The 15,261-nt window shown below is 39.5% G+C and overlaps 4 protein-coding genes across 4 annotated transcripts; 1 reads left to right on the top strand and 3 right to left on the bottom strand.

Annotated features, from left to right (window-relative positions):
- Positions 1-156: 156 nt before the first annotated feature.
- On the bottom strand, positions 157-3,694 carry LOC137731643 (transmembrane 9 superfamily member 10). The gene is given in 8 exon segments (XM_068470818.2): positions 157-635; positions 638-1,490; positions 1,578-1,728; positions 1,841-1,953; positions 2,064-2,172; positions 2,272-2,381; positions 2,477-2,641; positions 3,381-3,694. Coding segments are annotated over 8 exon segments (1,914 nt in total). The 5' UTR covers positions 3,492-3,694; the 3' UTR covers positions 157-333.
- Positions 3,695-4,564: 870 nt separating this feature from the next.
- On the bottom strand, positions 4,565-7,708 carry LOC137708680 (uncharacterized). Its single transcript, XM_088685184.1, has 7 exons — positions 7,280-7,708; positions 6,872-6,913; positions 6,260-6,342; positions 6,065-6,166; positions 5,744-5,958; positions 5,137-5,231; positions 4,565-5,059 (listed from the first exon to the last, which is right to left on the bottom strand). Exons 1-7 carry the CDS (start codon positions 7,419-7,421, stop codon positions 4,806-4,808), a joined length of 933 nt encoding a protein of 310 aa, XP_088541310.1. The 5' UTR covers positions 7,422-7,708; the 3' UTR covers positions 4,565-4,805.
- Positions 7,709-8,320: 612 nt separating this feature from the next.
- LOC137732277 (leucine aminopeptidase 1) lies at positions 8,321-12,323 on the bottom strand. The gene is made up of 10 exons (XM_068471586.2): positions 12,021-12,323; positions 11,194-11,602; positions 10,899-11,093; positions 10,460-10,685; positions 10,063-10,189; positions 9,830-9,925; positions 9,562-9,639; positions 9,294-9,354; positions 8,994-9,181; positions 8,321-8,749 (listed from the first exon to the last, which is right to left on the bottom strand). Exons 1-10 carry the CDS (start codon positions 12,237-12,239, stop codon positions 8,621-8,623), a joined length of 1,728 nt encoding a protein of 575 aa, XP_068327687.2. The 5' UTR covers positions 12,240-12,323; the 3' UTR covers positions 8,321-8,620.
- An 894-nt stretch (positions 12,324-13,217) lies between these two features.
- LOC137710924 (uncharacterized) lies at positions 13,218-15,261 on the top strand. The gene is made up of 5 exons (XM_068450090.2): positions 13,218-13,452; positions 13,549-13,609; positions 13,855-13,959; positions 14,213-14,543; positions 15,048-15,261. The coding sequence occupies exons 1-5, from the start codon at positions 13,312-13,314 to the stop codon at positions 15,067-15,069; spliced, it is 660 nt and encodes a 219-aa protein (XP_068306191.2). The 5' UTR covers positions 13,218-13,311; the 3' UTR covers positions 15,070-15,261.

Below are 15,261 nucleotides of genomic sequence, written 5' to 3'. Positions count from 1 at the left end.
GAAAATATAACAATACGCAGCAGTGACAGGAATTCCATTTTTCATTCCTCAAATCACCGTCGAGCCATTGATGGCACGAAGATTGCTTACAAATCTGTGTTTTCGTATGGAACAGAACGAAGACGATGTTATAAGAACAAATAAACAAAAAGAACCTAGAACTTAAAAAGGGACCTGTATAGAGAGGCTAAGAATAACAACTCCTATGACTCTAGATTCAAAATGAACCAGTTGGTAGCTCCACAAGGACATTCTACAAGTACCGTCAAAGTGAATTTCGTGCTTCCTCGTGGAAAAACAAACGAATCGTTTCCTTCACCTTAGGACTATAAATCAGTCGAACTTCACTGACGAATAGATGAGCCTGGTAAACCAGAAGCATGCATAGAAACCGATTGTACCAGTCAGCACGAAGAAAGAATAGGAAGCAATCAGCATATACCCGAAATACAAGGCTCCAGAAACTGGCTTCTTAATGTCAAGCTTAGTGAAGAAGTAGAAGGCTGCGTACAGGAAAAGGTAGAGCGCTGAGGAGCCTGAGGTCAAGTACGACCTCCACCACCAAAGGTAGTCTTCACTGCACAACTGGAAGTAGCATAGCACAATTGTGATCTCGGCACAAGTGATGATGAGATAATGAAGACGATGAAAAGGAATCCAAATATGTAATAGAATTGATGCAACCATATAGATGTAAGGATGAAGAAGAGCTCAATAAAGACGGCCCCGAATGGGAGTATGCCTCCAATTAGGATAGAGAAGGCTGGATGCATGTACCACGCCTGTTCAGGGACTTGCCTAGGGATCTTGTTGGTTTTCACAGGATCCTCGATCGATAGCTTCCTAAAACCCACATAAGCACCAACGTAGATAAGTGGAACTGAAATGCCAAACCATAAGAATACCAGAGCAAACATGGTTCCAAATGGAACTGCCCCAGAGGATTTCTCACCCCAGATAAGAGCATTCAAGACGAAGAAAATGGCAAAGAGAGTTGCAGGAAACACGAAAGCTGTTTTGAGACTGATTTTCTTCCATTCTGTTCCCTTAAACATTTTGTACAGACGGGCTGCAGAGTATCCAGCAAAGAGGCCCATAAAGACCCAGAGGAGGAGCATGGCAGTCATCAACCCACCTCGGTTTGAAGGGGAGAGGAATCCAAGGACTGCGAAGAGCATGGTGACGAGAATCATCCCAAAGAACTGCACACCCGTCCCAACATACACGCACAGTAGATCTGAGTTTACTGGAGGTCTGAATACATCACCATGAACCAGTTTCCATCCTGTCTCTTCTTGGGCTTCTTCTTGGGACTCTAGTTGGTTGTACTTGGAGATATCCCGGTAAAGTGTCCGCAACATTATCATAGCAACCATGCCCGAAAGGAAAAGAACAATCATCAAAGAATTAACAATTGAGAACCAGTGGATTTGATCATCCGCCACCAGAAGATATGTGTCCCACCGAGATGCCCACTTTACATCACTCTCCTAGAGGTTAAACAAAAGCCAATCCGAAACCCAACTCAAAACGGCAAACAAAGAAGTCATTTACTAGGAAATGGCAAGGGCACCAACCTGGAACTCAACATCATATGTAAATATAACTTCCTTTTTATCTTCAACCTCCTGAGGAGATTCAGAGCTGGTAACTGTTCGTTTCGCATGGGGATCACAGGTTGTTAAACGTTTCTCCTTACTCCACTCGCCTTCGTATTCATGCTTAACACTGCATTAATAAAAACTTGTCCGCTATCATATAGGTAATTTGAACCCTCATTGGAGAGATGAGATAGAATAAACTAATTAGCCTATGATAGAAAAGAATAACAAATAAATACCTGAATGGCTTCACCTCAAATCCGACAATCCTGGCAGATTCTGTCATTTGATCCTTGTGATACTTGACTGTAAATGTTAAGTGATTGTTGATAAAATGCTTTTCATCCTTGTTCTATAAATGTTTAAAGGAAAACGGAAAAATCAGAACTTTTCAATAAGCACATCAACAAAAGAATTAAGATGACGCAAAGAATGCTAATTGGTCAAACAGGCAACAGCTACCCCAGCATATTGTCCTCTAAGACCAACATGAAACCCATGTTGATAAACTAAGGCATTTTCCTGATCAGGCCTTGGTATAGGGACAACCAGAGGGAGATTATCCAGAATCCTGTAATTTGGAAAAAGTATCAGAATGTAAGTCAATTGTTCATCACATCAGACAGGATCATATGATTCAAATGCATGGTATTCAGAATTTGCGCCTCACATATTCACCCGATACTCATCATCTATCTTTTCCTTGAATTCCTTTGCAGTTTTTGCATTAAGAACTACACGGCATAAAACATTGCACATTTGTGGTTCTCTCATTTTGAACTGCAACAAAAGATAAAATAAAATCCTTAGCGGCTCAATAACCAAAGTGATGAACAACAGAACCATAGCAATAATATCACTTTAAGCTACTCTACCTCGTAAGGAGAGTTTTCAATGCGATCACCACGGAGAACTTCCCCAAGATTCTCCGCACTGTCTACTATACGCTCTGGGGTACAGTATGGGAGGGAATAGTACGAGTAAGGAAGTTGAGTTTTTGTAGAGGTCAATTTGTTCACTTTCACATCCAAGGGATTTCCCTGCACATATAATGGTAAACAGTGTGAATACAACGCCATTAGATAGCAAAACGATCTACATCACGAAGCTCGTTCATTAAATTATGAGACCTACTAGATCCATTGTAAAAGTCTTAAATGATTTCTTTCGAGCCCTTCTATACGTTACTAAATCCATACTCTATTGTTTCTTCCTCAATTGCCTAGTTGAGAAAGGATTTCACTACCTCAAAGCTGAATCAGCAGACCTTAAAATTTTCCTTTTCCCCAAAAACTGAAAAATCTTTACAATCTGGACGACAATACAAGCTCTAACACTTACCGGACAAATGAGAACACGAAAAAAATTAAAAACTTAGAACTGTACTTGTAAATGTGCATGTTATCGCATTGTTGCAATCGAAAAAACACTAATTTCAATCCATATTTCACGCAACATAAGAAGCCAACAGAGATTCACAACGTTTTAAGCCAAAAACATGCAGAAATGCAGCAAATTGAACGTAGATCTCACGACCCGAGTCACAAAATGGCAAATTTATAAAAGCTTTCGCCAAAAGACCCGAAATTGTAAACACCCAAATGCAAAATTGTATACGGATCTGTCTGTAAATAAGAACACGCACTAAAAAACTGCCATGGCATACATTACATTCAATTATACGCAGAGGTTTAACCATATACAAATATACATATATATACATATACATATACATTTATTAATACACAGAGAGAGAGAGAGAGAGTTGAAGGTGCTGACGTATTGGAAATCTTGAGGGGCGACACCCGGGAGGTAGAAGCAGCGAGCGTGCAAGAAGAACAAAAGACAGACAGAGATCCATAGCTGAAAAGCGAGAGGTCCTCTCGCCATGGCTTCTTCCCACAAGATCTAGATCCACTTCCCCTCTCTCTCTCTCTCTCTCTCTCTCTCTCTTTCTCTGCAACTCAGGGACTGGGTGTGTGTTGGTACGATTTTATCAAATCAATGTATCACTCGGTGGTTGGTTTTTTGTTTGCTTTAAAAACAAAGAGAAGAACGATAAGGCGCTCTCTCTCACTCTCTCTCTCTCTCTCTCTCTCAACAAAATGGTTGGGATTTCCAAGACAAGGCTGACCATTTGAAATCTTCTGTAATCACCATTGGATCTTTTTCGCGGGGATGATGTGCGGTGACGATTGGTTTGGACTTCACGTACGGACTTACGGACTGACTGACTGACGGTGATTACAAGTTTTTTTCATTGGTTTGGACGTCACTCCCTGTTTAGTAAAATATTCCAATTCTTCGTATTGTATATGTAAATTACAAGGGATTTGAAAATTCAATTTATAACGGGTGCAGTTCGAACTGTACTGACTATTTCAGTTGAATAGAATAATTAGTCGTCACTGACTATATTTCAGTTGAATAGAATAATTAGTCGTCACTGACTAAATTAGTCGAGCGTTTGGTGCTCTACCGGATTAAAACATGGACTATTTAGTACTATGTTTGATATTGTGCCGATCATCATACTGTAATTATAAAACTAATTTTTATAGAAATTTGGATGCCTCAACTTTGATTAATTTCACCCAAAACAAAAACTTTGTCATGATACTTCTAGATTTCCCCAGACCTTTTGCTTCTCACACAGAAAAGCCAAAAATTCTCCATCTTCCTCTCAAAAATGGATTTTAACAGTTACCTTTCATCTCAACCCATTAACTTATGTACCCTAAAAAATGTGTTAACTATTGTTTTAAGAGAAATAAAATAAGGAAAATGGGATCCAGCCGTCCGGCCGTCCGCCGAGTTGCTCAGTTGAACTGCCCCAGAACTTGCCCTGCAGCAGGCTAAACTTGTTTGCCTCTAAGTGGGGAATTTTCTCACTGACCAAACAATTCAGCCAACGTAATTCCAGTAAACTGGCACCATACTTTGTCATGGTAGAGTGAGGCACATAAATCAAATTCCATTCAATTAAAATTGAGGGTAAAGCAATAGTACAAAACGTCAAACATATGAAATAAAATTGTTGCTACCTCTTTCGACGCACCTTCGAGTAAATTGAACAACTCGGTATGGCAATCAAAAGTCGAAAAAATTGTACACAAAATGAGTATCTAAATTGCATCAACTATGAACTAGACCTTCGGTGCTCGGAGGAGAAAAATGGGGAGGTGGCGGTTCAAAACATGCATATCAATTCCCCTCGGGAGCGGGTGGGTCAATCATTCTCACCGTGCGAGGAAGCATAAACTCGGCAAATATGGGATAGTGCGAGGATGGGTAATATCCATCAATGTTATCACTCACCACTTCACATAAAACAGGAATAAGAGATCTACCTCTAAAAAGAATCCAATCTACATGTAGATCCTGTGTTTGGCGATCCCAGCAAAGGCAGAGCGCTCTGAAAACCAACTTGAGGAATTCAAGGGCTCCTTGTTTGTCACCTGAAAGCGTCACGTACTGTAAAAATTAGTTCATGCTCAACGAGCGGCACTAAAAGTAGAAGTGGTATGGTATGTACCTTTAAATCCATGAAAAGTGCGAATAAGAGAGACATTTTTCCTCACACGGGCATTAGGCCATGCATCCCTCATATCCCCCACCGCACCATGCTCTCTGCAGGCAAGCCAAGAGAAAAGATTTACTAAACAGAACAAGCTGTTAGAGAAAGTCCACCACGTATCTGGTGAGCTTCCTACCAGAGAGAGACTAGCATATAAATTCGTCTCACACCATATCTACGGGAGAATGATTTCGACACTGCCAATTTTAAATTGAAATCTTATCCACCAAACAAAAAACCAGTGGATAAAGGAAAAAGGTATCTAGTGGGTTTGCAAAAGGGGAAGGGGATCAAAAAGCGGACAATAGGAAGGAGGTGTCCAAGATTTCTGCACCGATGAAGTAGTACGATAACTAGAGGCACAAATGGAGGATGCTCCTTACAAAATCCTGGCAGCTCGCAAAAGAATCACAGTTTCCTATCTATTCCATAATTCCTAATCAAAATATTTACTCCACACTCTTCAGTTTCTGAGCATATGGGCTATAAATAAATGGAAACTTGTCATAAATATGGAAATTTTGGAACATATAAAAACAACTGGAGTTCCACACGTTTGCCGAACCTTGATCTCCCCAAAAGAAACCGGCCGGTAGTTGATTCCTTTTGTGTGTTGAAACCTCCACAATATACAACTGGCAAGCCAGGTGGCAAGGATGCTATGTGCTGCCATGTGAGCAAAGCACTTCGTCGACGGGCACGAGGACTGAACTCATCCATGTTTGTATTTACTATCTGGAATGAAAATCCAGGTGGCTCAGCTCCTTTCAGTTGAAATGTGTGGACATCATGTCAAGATAACAAAAGATACGGCACTCTTTCATAGCAATGTTAAAGCAGTTGCTGAACATTATCTAAGTTTGAGAAAGTAAAATGGTAAGGATATCACCCATGTTGCAATACATGGAACTTCAGAACCCCATGACATGCTTCCGGTGACAGAAGGTGACTCTGACAACCAAAACGTTCCACCTTCAAGCAGCTCCACCTTCATTTTATGAAAAAAATGGCATAAAGGTCAAAGTTTGCAAATTTCTGACAAACGACAATGTTAGCTTTGACAAAAAGAAGCGAATGCTACCTTCTCCTTGTCATAGAAGATGGTGCAATGTTCATCAGAAGTGTCTTCAGGCCCTTTTCTTGATATTCCAAATTGATCATAACCTAACGAACAAGATAAAAAAAACAGTCAAATCATAATTGGAAAATCCAGGCTTGGGATAAATTCGATGAGAGAAAGGAGATTGCATCAACATAAGATCATTGCATTCTATAATGAATATCGATGCCAGCAAATCGTTCTTCAAGAGTATCTCAATATAGAAAAAAAAGTGACGTGTATCCTTCATTTTATACATGGTAAGTCATAAGTAAACAAAATCAATTGAGGCGGGAAGAGCCAGACACTGTAATTGCATCGTGCGTATGAACATAATAATGCCTCTTGTCAAACTGTCTAGAAAGAGGACATTGTCTATGTGAAACAGCACGAAGCTTCACCAACTTGATCGGAATCCTTTTATTTATTAAGCAAAGAGAAACATGACCTATATGAGCCGTTCTTCATAAGAAACAAACAATCGAACCATGTACTCAAGAAAGCGAGCACTAAGATGCGCCTTTCCTCAGCCATGTGACAAAATACCGAAGCTAATAATAATCGAAATTTTTAACTTTTTGGAGAGAAAGTTACCTGGCAAGCACTGCTGAAGATAATCTAACTGTGATTTAACTCCTGAAGCAGAAAATGAACATAAAAGAATCAAATTTCAGGAACAAGAAAAACACCAACTATTAACATATCAATTTAAGTACACAATCAATCATTTCGAACATAAAAATGTAAACCCAGCACACCAATTATATTGCCCTATTCAATCAACCTTCACCCCAGAGAACTCACTCACCGCACAAACCCAGATCACCCCCAACACATTTCAACACTGAAACCAAAGCTAAATCACAAAGTAACAAAAACAAAGCTCCAAAATTTGAACTAAAACATACCCAGATGAACATTTCAATCAAATCACAACCACAAAACGCGCAGGATCCATGAGAAAATTGCAGAAAATGAAAGCAAAGCAGAGAAAAGTATTACCTTGCTGGGTACACAGAATGATAGGAGAATAACTAGTAATGACGCTTATGCACAAATCCCTTCTCTTATCCCACGAGTAGGGACTGTCCTCCGTCTGATCTTCGTGAAGATTGAAGGTCATCACTGTCAAAGAAACACTCATTTTTTGGGTTCTTCAGGTGCAAACCTCTGCCTGCTCTTTTATTTGTTACATGATCAGTATATATGTTGCGTATCTGAACTGCTCCACGAAGAAGAAAAGTAGCAGGTGAGATCGCTTTGCTTAGTCCATTCTTGTAAGCAGATTCTAAGAGATGACGAAGCTCCGATATTAAAATACAAAACACAAGAGGAGAGAGAGAGAGAGAGAGAGAGAGAGAGAGAGAGAAAGATAGTCAATTATGTCGGAAGCGAGAGAGGATTGTCAAATGTGTTAAAGTGGGTTTTGACAGGTGGCAACGAGTTTTTTTTTTCTTTTTGGTTATATAACGGAAAAATTTAGCAGGATTGTCGTTGTGATGTTTTCATTCGGGGTTGGAGTTGTCATATATTCAAACAACCAAATTATCGGAATCATAGAATTCTATCGAAGTTTCTTTATCGCAAATTCACAATATTAATCTCATTTGTTGAAAGTTAAAAATTTTCTTTATCAGTCAAATATATTTACCCAACCAATCTAGTTAAAAAATTGAAAATTTTTCTTTTTAATTAGGGCAAATTTGAACTTTTACATGTAGTATAAATTAAGCAAGTTGACCAACATAGCATACCCCAAGTCAACCGGCTCAACTTCGAATTCTCCTTCCGTATAGAGTATACGTCATAACACTTACAACTATGTCAATACTCAATTACTACGAATCTTAAAAGTGAATGAATAATTTTCAACCGCTTGAACTACACGCTTGTTTAAATTACAGTTGGACGGGAGAAATTTGGGTCATGAGATAGGAAAATCCACAACACTTGTACGTAGGATTAGTAGGCTAGGATCCTAGTGGCTAGAGCTCTTGTTTTTTTCATTTTTCGTCTTATAGGGCACCGAAAGAAAACTACGACTTATTACTCATCAAGCTTTCTCTTTTTATGTTTGACTTTTGGTGTTCCAACGACAAGATAAAAGGCAAATCATACAAAAGGAGAAGTTAAACCGACCATTCGAGGAAAAATATGAAGGATTTCACAGCAAAAACTTGAACAATACTATGTCTAGTCCATTAACATTTTCCATTTCTTTTCCTGCACGCTTTATTCATCAACTGAAGTCGACTCGCGGCGCCAAAGAACCCCATCAAGACGGATTTGTACCCAGTCTGGTGATGCTGATGAAATGCTTCTCCCGCCCGACGCTTCAGCTACTTAGGAAGAGTTGTTCTGAACCCACTCCACCAGAGTGGAAACACCGAACCCTGTAGCAGTGCGTTTCTTGTCACTCCAAACAGGCCCGGCCATGTCAATATGCAGCCACTGAACTTTTTCATCAACGAACTGCAAAAGCGTAGTTGTAAACATTGTCATTAGGAAGTGAGACAACCAGGCAAAATAGCGCAGGCTTTGTCATCGATGGGAAAAACAAAGGTGAAGACAATCCTAGATCGTCATAGTGTAGTTTCTTGGACTTTAGCCCTCTACTTAACCAGAAAAGGAGAAGGTGAAACGAATGTCAAGTTATTTCCGGTGATCAAACAAGAAGGACAAAAGACGCTGAGAATAAAACTATGCAATCATATACCTGCTTCAAGAAGAGAGCAGCAGTTATTGAACCACCTTGACGAGCACCAGTGTTGAGCATATCAGCTATTCCGGATTTCATTGACTCCCAATAACTCTCCTCCATTGGCAACCTCCAAAATTTCTCCCCACTGATCTCTGAAGCTGCAAACACCTCCTTCGCCAGGTCATCACTTGGTGTGAAGACACCTGAAAAGTTTTAACATCGCGTAAATATAAAGATATAGCAGCTTTCAGAACTCCTATCCCAGCAGAAACAAAAAATTTGCATTACTCAGCATTTAAAAGAATATGTTTATACCTGCTATTGAGGGTCCAAGAGCAACTATGCAAGCACCGGTTAAGGTTGCCAGGTCAACAATCTGCATAATATGATAGTGTTAGCACTAGCAGTGCAAGAAATAGGTATATAGCAAACATTAAGAAAGTATAAATAAAATAAACTTTTCAAAACTTGCACAGTTCAAAAACTCAATTCTGATGAAAGAAAGACCAGTTACTAGTTACACAATTAGCACCGACATTACAGATACAAAATGCATGGATATAATGCATCACCACATTAATACCTTATCAACACCTTGGTTACAAGCATATACCAATGCATCGGCCAGAGTAAGTCTACCTTCAGCATCAGTGTTATTGACCTGCAGCGGAGATTGAAGCAAATAGAACTTCAGTTCATAAAAACATTGATGCCCAGATTCGCATACAATGAGTCAATTAGACCTCATCAGTTAGAAAACTTTTGCTCAAACCAAAGATAATGCGGAAAATATTTCTTCACGTTATGTTAAGCACATATTAATAATTAGTCAGAAACCATAAAAAATATACCTCAATTGTCTTTCCATTTGATGCTGTCACAATGTCTCCAGGCCTCATACCTGTTCCACTTATCATATTCTCGCAAGCTGCAACAATGAAATGAACCTGCACAAACCAAACCCGTCATTGATCCATCTGTACTGGTGTACACTAAAAACTGAAATCTGAGGATTAAAAAGTCACAAATAAATCAACCATGCATCTTTCCCAAGGATAGAAACATGGAAAAGATAAGGGCTCACCTCTACACCAGGTGGTTTGATTTGAGCAATGGCTTTTGCTGCACCTAATACGGCTGCTGAACCTCCCATATCAAATTTCATTTGTTCAATTGAACAGCCAGGCCCTGTCTTGATGTTGTAGCCACCGCTGATAATATAAAAAGTTAAAGGCAAACAACAAATAGTGTCAGCACATTGATAAAGAGAGAAAATGGTGTACACAATATGAGAGGAAACAAACGACTGGCTTAACACTTATTACTATATAGACTTCATACAGCCATGAAATTCAGTAACTAACTTTTCCACAGACACATTGTAACATTAGAAAATGTACAGGCAGTTAAACCAAACTGTTCTATATTTGCAAGAGCTAAAAGAACTAGGGGCAAAAGGATTCTAAATAATTGCCCATCACCTGTCAAAGGTCAGACCTTTACCAACCAACCCTAATTTGACCTTAGCAGGTCCCCCAGGGGGTTTGTAAATCAGGTGAATAAAATGCGGGGGATTTGTTGAGGCTGCGGCAACAGCCAAATAAGAACCCATTTTCAATTCTTTGCATTGCTCTTCATTTAATATGTTTGCAGATAGAACATCACTGTATGTGGAGGCAATCTTTGAGGCCTCTTCAGCTAGTTTCCCTGAGATAATTAACATTGCATACAGTCAATAACAAAAAAATATCTCGACGAAAGTGGACTGATGGAACAAAATTTGGAAGCTACAAGTACAGGTGAGCAAAATGGAATCAGTTAAGAGAATCAGATTTTCACTGTTTAACGAACTAAATGAAGGAAGTGCCCGACACATAACATCGACATTAAAGGAACCACAAGAAATTAGCTCATACGAACCAGGTGTAAGAACATTGGCAGGTGAATTTACTAGCTCTTTCCCAAAAATTATTCCAGAAGTAACATCTTCAGTATACTTGAGCTTCTTCTCTACTTCAGCTCCAGTTCCAAGACCAAGAATGTCCACAGATTTCAAAGCTGATTTCTTTGAATCTGATTTGTACCTGCTATCTTCATATATCCCCAACACAGTTCCTGCAGCAAGTCAAACCATTCCAACATGCTTACTACAACTATTACCATATCCAAACACACATAACAATATAGAATTTTCAAAAATACTGGGTCAAAGTACCAGATGCTATTGCAGAAGCTGTATTAGATTTCGCAGAAAGCCCCTCCGAAGAGGCAAGCACAATAGCAATGTCACTTGCTTGAGTAGCCTTTGCTGCTGCTGCTGCAGCCTCACCAAGACCTCGGAAAGCTGCTGTAGATGAAGCAGATTGTCCAAGCCCAAACAAGCCAACCCTCTTTGAAACAAGACCAGGAAGCCTAACAACGGTTGACTGGCCAGACTTTCCGGTGAAGTCTTCCTCGGAAGAGACTTCAGCCAAGAGACCACCCAAATGGGAATCTAGCTTCTTCAAAACTGAATTCTGAAACTTGGAGTTCTCATCTTTCGCCAAGTCTTTCTCTGTGACGCCCACTGCAAGTAAGTCTCCTTTCCATTCCGCTACATCGATCTCTTTTGCGGCAAACAAGATCTTCCAGAAATTGACACAAACACACAAGTGACATTTCAGTTCAACAATTCAAGTTCTTGCACAACTGAATCCAATATTTTGACAAACAAAAAATCCAATATAATCAATCAAATTGAACATGATACATAGACATAAATAATCAAAATAAAAACCCCATTAACAAAAATCAATCACTTATTGGTTTTATCTCATAAAGTCAATCAAACAATGAAAAAATACAATCACCCCACATACAAAGATCGAATCTTTACACATACAAATCCATCAAATTACATCATAAAACTAACAAATACAACAATCAATACCTCTAAGCAATCACAAAACCAACCCCAGACAACAATCAAAATTACAAACTTGCGTTGGCGAATATATATACATATATATGTCCTGGATTATGAAACCGATGAGAAAAATATACCTTTGGGGCGTCGATGCCAGAAGGGTAAGTGAGGCCGAGATTGGCCTGAGCGAGAGTGTGAGCCATGAGCTTCCCTCTGCGAGAGCACAGGGGTGACACTGCAAAAGAAAGTCGGAGACTGGGAGCAGACCGTAATTTCGTCAAAAAGGAGGAAGAGTAGGAAGGAGAAGTGACAGCAATAAAGGTAGACGCAAAGGACGCTACAACAGCGGCCACCATTTTTCCAGTGGTGCCGAGTCCTCTCTACTTATACTGAGCCTGCCTCTAGATGATAATACTCAGGTTTGCTTTTTCAAATTTCTTATTATTTTTTAGGGTTTTTCCATTTTTCTTATTTATTTTATGTTTTGGGCTCAGATTTGACACCAATATCCGGCATCAGCCCAGCCTAGACCAGCCCTTTGGAGATTCTAGAAATGGTTGGGCCTGGTTTTAGGGCCCGTCTTTCTTTCAAAACCAGGAATCGGACCGTCTGATTTCCTACTATGTCCGTCCAAAAACTAAATCAGTTATAAGAATTTAATACCAAACTCAACATTTATTAAAATCGAATCTAAAATATTTCATTTATAAGTAAAATAAACACACCTATTATAATCCCTTTACAAATTTGGACCTTGAAAAATAATTCTAATCATGTGATAAAATAATAAACAAATCACTTGAAAACCCATATCAAAATCAAACAATCGATACTTTGGTACCGTTTGGTACGTGGGACAGGACGGAACAGAGTGGGACAAGCCGTTCCGTCCCACGTTTGGTGTGCCCAAAACAGGTGGAACGAGCTATTCCACGGGACGAGTTTTGGGTGAATTTTCGTTCCGCCTCACCCCCTTGGAACGACTCGTTCCACATCTGTGGAACACAAAATTATAAATCTCCGTCTTCTTCTTCTTTCTCCTTGTTTCCATCCGAGAGCATCTTTACTCCTGCTCCGTTCCGTTCCATCCCGTCCCGTCCCGTCTGTATACCAAACGATACCTTTGATTACATAACCATCAATATCCTTGTTAGCAGAAACCTAGGCAAAAAGTATAAATAACGACATGACCAACATTTATTAGATACGTGGTCAGACCGTCGGATTCAAAGGTTTCATCTTCTAATTCGAAATGGGAATGACGCACCTGTCATGCACGTGAATCCTTAATTTAAGTTACCAAAAATACCCTTGACTCCTACCACCACCGCCTTGGCTTATTATCATTACAGCTCTGCGGCTCTCTCTCAGTATCAACTAAAAGTACTGAAAAAAAAATAATAATAATAATAGCGGAAGAGTAAAAAAATGGTGGGAACGAATCTGAAGGCGGAGACGATGGGTTTAATGGAGAAGAGGACCGCCCTGGAGGCGGAGATGAACGCCATCATAGAGCGTCTTACTCAGCCCGGCGGCCCTGGAATCTCCGGCAACCTCCTTGACTCCGAGGTCAACTTTTTTTCTTTTCTTTTTCTAATTAATTTTTTAAATTAACAAGATTTGGGATTTAGGGTTTTTGGTGTTTCGTCCTCTTCTAATGTGTAGGGTTTTCCTCGCGAAGACATTGACATCCCAGCTGTGCGAGCAGAAAGGCGTCGTCTTGCTGGTAATATTACGAGAGTATTTTATCAGTGTATTTGCTCAAATTGCATTTATTAAACTAATTATTCGCAATAAATTATAGTTTTTTCGCTGCTAATTTCGTTTTTGAGCTTTGTTTATTCCTTCTAATGGCGGTTCTGATGTTGGTATTTGTTAGTACTTATCTAGTTCATAGTATCTTTGCAGAAGCTGTTGTAGTTTACTTGAATTTTCATGCTCATATGGTTATTTCTTTGCTTGTAATTTCAGAATTGCGTAATGATCACAGAGAGATTACCGAGAAACTGAACAGAAATATTGAAGTTCTGCATTCGGCAAGTCTTGCTCCTAAACAATCATCACTCAATGATTCAGGTAGGTGGTTGGAACCCGGAATGCATATTATCGGAATTAAATATTTATTGCGAGATTCTGGTAGGATAGATTAAATTGTCTATGGTTTCATGTTGTGCGGGATCTGAAATGTATTGTGTACTTGTGTATTGTGAGAAAGTCTGAGATTCATTGGCCTTCAGTGATAGGAGCTAAGTGTTTCTTTTACTGTGTATCTATCAAGTTATGTGTTATTTGCATTTTTGTCTAATTTTTCTGTGATGATGGATGTCAGATGGCCAAAGCGCATCAGCTGTCAACGATGTTGCATCTGCATCCTCAACCAATGTTCATACTGCCATGCATGCGGATATGATTGTGAGCGTACCCTTTGCATTGGTGGATGAGATAGCTGACGCATCACCAGCAGCAGAGGATGGTTTACAGCTTGGAGATCAGATTGTTAAGTTTGGTAATGTGGAAAATGGTGATAATTTGTTGCAGAAACTTGCTTCTGAGGCTCAAGTTAATCAGGGCCGTGCGATACCAATAATACTTGTAAGGCAAGGTGCTCAAGTCAACTTAACCGTGACACCTAGAACATGGCAAGGCAGGGGTCTACTTGGGTAAGTGTCGTCTCATTTCACTTCTTTTTCGTTTGTTAAACTTATTCATGATCTGATCACTTGTTATAACTTCTTTGTTAGGAAGGGCATTGGTTAACATTTCGCAATAGTGCTTTTGAGGGTCTTAAAATTTCTCTGAAGAATGTATAATTCACAGCTTTGTCAGTAAATTTCCATTGTTCATCAAGTAATATTGAATTACTATTAATCTTTCTTCTGAGTCTAACATCCAATCTAAGAACGATATACCATATAAAACCTTTGGTCAGGAAATTGTGATATTGTCAACTAAATTTGGATGGTGAGATTATGAACCCTTCGGTCACAAATTGCCTACCACTATTAGGTAGGGCAGGTGCTACTTGGAATGTTGTGCCCAACCTAAAGCTTTCTTTGCTAAACAAAACAACACATCCTTAACCCGCCTGGTTCGTTTTTCATTTTTTGTAAGCAATGTTTAGTATTTTGTTTCACTTACGGTTGTTGGTTTGTCGGTACTTGCAGCTGCCATTTCCGGATCCTGTGAGCGGTTTGTTTTCCGGTTCTTCACAAGCCGGAGGACTCGAAGACAGTTTAGTTAACGTTGGTCTCAATCATGTCAAATTCCAAAAACATAGCGCCCTTTAGTTCAGGCTGGTTTTGTTGTTTCCCTTTTTCTACTCTCGTGTTGTTTCACTTTTTCGGAATTAGTAAATCGCATCAAGGGTTCACACGAGCA

The sequence above is a fragment of the Pyrus communis genome, chromosome 15 (genome assembly GCF_041283825.1).
Source record: "Pyrus communis isolate YQ-2024b chromosome 15, ASM4128382v1, whole genome shotgun sequence".
Classification (NCBI taxonomy): Eukaryota; Viridiplantae; Streptophyta; class Magnoliopsida; order Rosales; family Rosaceae; genus Pyrus; species Pyrus communis.
The sequence above is the reverse complement of the archived record's forward strand: the minus strand, read 5'-3'. Positions and strand labels throughout refer to the sequence as shown.

What these genes read in the sequence shown, in the direction of transcription:
- LOC137710924 (XM_068450090.2), top strand. Translation starts at nt 13,312, where the DNA reads ATGGTGGGAACGAATCTGAAGGCGGAGACGATGGGTTTAATGGAGAAG. An exon ending in GCAACCTCCTTGACTCCGAG is followed by an intron (nt 13,453 to 13,548) that starts GTCAACTTTTTT and finishes TCTAATGTGTAG; the next exon opens with GGTTTTCCTCGCGAAGACAT. An exon ending in CAAGGCAGGGGTCTACTTGG is followed by an intron (nt 14,544 to 15,047) that starts GTAAGTGTCGTC and finishes CGGTACTTGCAG; the next exon opens with CTGCCATTTCCGGATCCTGT.
- LOC137732277 (XM_068471586.2), bottom strand. Translation starts at nt 12,239, where the DNA reads ATGGTGGCCGCTGTTGTAGCGTCCTTTGCGTCTACCTTTATTGCTGTC. An exon ending in AAAGGTCTGACCTTTGACAG is followed by an intron (nt 10,190 to 10,459) that starts GTGATGGGCAAT and finishes TTATATTATCAG; the next exon opens with CGGTGGCTACAACATCAAGA. An exon ending in GTAACCAAGGTGTTGATAAG is followed by an intron (nt 9,355 to 9,561) that starts GTATTAATGTGG and finishes CATATTATGCAG; the next exon opens with ATTGTTGACCTGGCAACCTT.
- LOC137708680 (XM_088685184.1), bottom strand. Translation starts at nt 7,421, where the DNA reads ATGAGTGTTTCTTTGACAGTGATGACCTTCAATCTTCACGAAGATCAG. An exon ending in CATTCTGTGTACCCAGCAAG is followed by an intron (nt 6,914 to 7,279) that starts GTAATACTTTTC and finishes TTTCTGCTTCAG; the next exon opens with GAGTTAAATCACAGTTAGAT. An exon ending in TCTTCTATGACAAGGAGAAG is followed by an intron (nt 6,167 to 6,259) that starts GTAGCATTCGCT and finishes CATAAAATGAAG; the next exon opens with GTGGAGCTGCTTGAAGGTGG.